This window comes from Dunckerocampus dactyliophorus, chromosome 7 (genome assembly GCF_027744805.1).
Source record: "Dunckerocampus dactyliophorus isolate RoL2022-P2 chromosome 7, RoL_Ddac_1.1, whole genome shotgun sequence".
NCBI classification, from domain to species: Eukaryota; Metazoa; Chordata; class Actinopteri; order Syngnathiformes; family Syngnathidae; genus Dunckerocampus; species Dunckerocampus dactyliophorus.
The window spans coordinates 1,455,001-1,457,500 of record NC_072825.1 but is presented as its reverse complement, the minus strand read 5'-3'; the positions used below and the strand labels follow the sequence as shown (position 1 = coordinate 1,457,500).

Here is a 2,500-nt window from a genome sequence, read left to right as displayed (position 1 = left end):
GCACAATTACACAATAAAATTGCAAAAACAGCAGCAAAAATTGGGAAAAAAGGGCATAGTTTCACAACAATAACTTGATACTAACAACACACTGTGTCACCTATGACGCAAGGTTGATATGCAGCCTGCTTGTCCTTCAATATATACAGCCAAACTTCGGTTTCCGTACGCCCCATTCTAAAATTTTTGTACAATATTGCTCGCAACAAACTAGTCCGTGTCGTCCAGCGAAATGGCGTGGCCAAAGAAAGCGCCCTATGCTTTGCTGACTCACTGTCCGTGCATTTTTTTTTTTTAGAGTATAACTGCTAAATAACCCACCATGGGGCCAAAAAAAGTTGCGAGTGGCAGCAATTTGATAAAGGTGAGAAAGAATATTAAAAGTCGCCAGGATGTATGGGAGGTCCGAATCAACAATAAGTTCCATCCAGTCCTCATTTATAATGATTTTTTAAATTATTCTCCATAAAATGCATTTTTGTTTATATTTTTGGATATCTGGAACGGTTTAATTGGAGTTTCATTATTTCCTTTGTGGAAAATTGCCAGTTTTTATCAAACCTTTTGTAACTAAATAATAACAAAAAATGAGGTACCATTGTGTAACATTAGAATGGTTTTAGCCTGTCTAGAAAATACAAAATATCTAAATAGCCCCTGCATCCTTTCACTTTTCAGTATTGCGGCCCTCAGTAGAAAACGTTTGGACATTTGGACAAAGTCTGAACATTTTCAGCATGTTTAATAATTAAAGATGAATGGATTTTGGAATTGGGTCACAAGTGCACAGATGAGCAAAAGGCACATTTGTGATGATGAAGTAAAAAAAAAGAAAACAAAATCAAACATACCCAATGAGCAAGTCTCACATCACCAGAGAGGTTCCAGCTATCCCAGCATGGAGCGGTGCACCCAAATTCATAACTCAAAAGGTTAAAAAAAACAAAACAAAAAAAAACACCTTGCTGCTGAGCTGCTTCTCTGGAAGTGGTCTTCCTCTCTACTTCCAAGGCTCGCTCTCGTCTTGTTTTCTAATTGTGGCACGGCACCGCCTCCTCGAGACACGCCCCCCCACCTGCCACCTCTCGTCGGACCGGTTGGACCTGCTGGAATGTGTGTTTTCTCTGCACAGAGTGTAGTACAGTCAGGCAGGCCTCAGAGAACGCTGGCATTTGCACACAGATACACAAGTACCTGTATAAGCAAACTGAAGACAAGCCCTTGACCTCCGCTGGCCACCTCACAATCTGACAGCTTTGATTGATGGCAGGAGGCTGACGGGTCACATGTTGCATATTTGTACAGGTGACGTCACGGGTGCGATAGAAATCAAGTCCACAGCGTCATACCTGTGCCGCTCGCCAGCCCGACAAGACTTTGCGGCTTTGCTTTTGCCCTCCACTCCATCCGAACGGCTCGCCGTGCTTCTGTGGGAATGTTGGAGACCGATATCTGAGGAGGGAGAAGATCAAATCAGTTGCACAAAACAGACAACTGCCGCAGAACACATCACAGGATATCATAGCAATCCCCAGATGCCATGCATATATGCCCCCTGGTGGCTTGGAATACATCAGCGCAATCCTACTGGCCATGAAGGACGTGCTATGACCGTCTGGCAACGCTATGATAATCATAGCTTCTTGGTGTGAAAAGACTCTTCAGGAACGAACACGTGTTTGGATTGAGAGAAATTATAGCTCACCTGTGCTGGATGATTGATTTGACAACACAGAATGTCACCTGCCTTTAACACAAGCAGAATAATGAGGAGGATTAAGGAAAAATTGGGGATTACATTGCAAAACCATGCACAGACATGATAAGGCTGTTAACAATCACATAATAACACGGAATCAGGAAAGCGTGGGAAGGAAATCAAAACAGTTGTAAAAAATTTATTGCTTCTGAGCAATGAGGGCATGAATCTCGACATCTTGTGGGACATTGTCCAGCAACATTTCAAGTATGTGCCACATTCGCTAAAGAGGGGCATGGTGAGGGCAGCCTGCCAGTCAGTTTATGATTAAACCTGTGGATAGGTTGTGACCCAGTTCCTTCTTTTCATCCACGTGATTGTAATCAGGCTGCCTCCTGAGCATGTCCACCCTTCATTCATGTTGTTTTAAGTGTGTCAAAAACAAACCACGGGCCTGTCATGTGGCTGCTGCTGCTAAATAAAACCCTGTGAGAAGGCGCGCCATTGCTGCCACTAGGCTTCAGCCCAGCTCCTCCTTGGCCTTGCCCTGCTTGCGGGGCATCTTCTTGCTGCTGCTGTCCTCCACCTCTTTGCTCTTGTAGTAGTGAGGAGCCACTTCCAGCAGCCAGGCACTCTCGATCTCCACCACCTGCAGGAGAGGGCACAGGAGAGGAGTGTTGGTCCGACGCGGAGTCAGATAATTGCCAACGACACTTCCTCCATTGTGTGTCATGTCACCCTTATAAGCGTTAATTCTGCAGAGTCATGGTGGACTCAAAGCAGCGACTATGCTCCTTTGTT

At 44.7% G+C, this 2,500-nt stretch overlaps 2 protein-coding genes across 3 annotated transcripts in view; both read right to left on the bottom strand.

Annotated features, from left to right (window-relative positions):
- Positions 1-1,110, bottom strand: part of rnf183 (ring finger protein 183) — a 2,937-nt gene extending 1,827 nt beyond the window's left edge. Inside the window, exon 1 of one of the 2 annotated variants that reach the window (XM_054782588.1) lies at positions 962-1,110. The gene's annotated coding sequence lies outside the window, so the exon portion shown is untranslated. Of the gene's footprint in view, positions 1-851 lie in introns of both variants that reach the window. The other variant, XM_054782587.1, reaches the window with a different exon arrangement.
- A 1,093-nt stretch (positions 1,111-2,203) lies between these two features.
- Positions 2,204-2,500, bottom strand: part of dhx16 (DEAH (Asp-Glu-Ala-His) box polypeptide 16) — a 14,066-nt gene continuing 13,769 nt past the window's right edge. Inside the window, exon 21 of the mRNA XM_054782586.1 lies at positions 2,204-2,348. Coding sequence (XP_054638561.1) covers positions 2,220-2,348 — 129 coding nt within the window. The 3' untranslated portion in view covers positions 2,204-2,219. The remainder of the gene's footprint in view (positions 2,349-2,500) is intronic.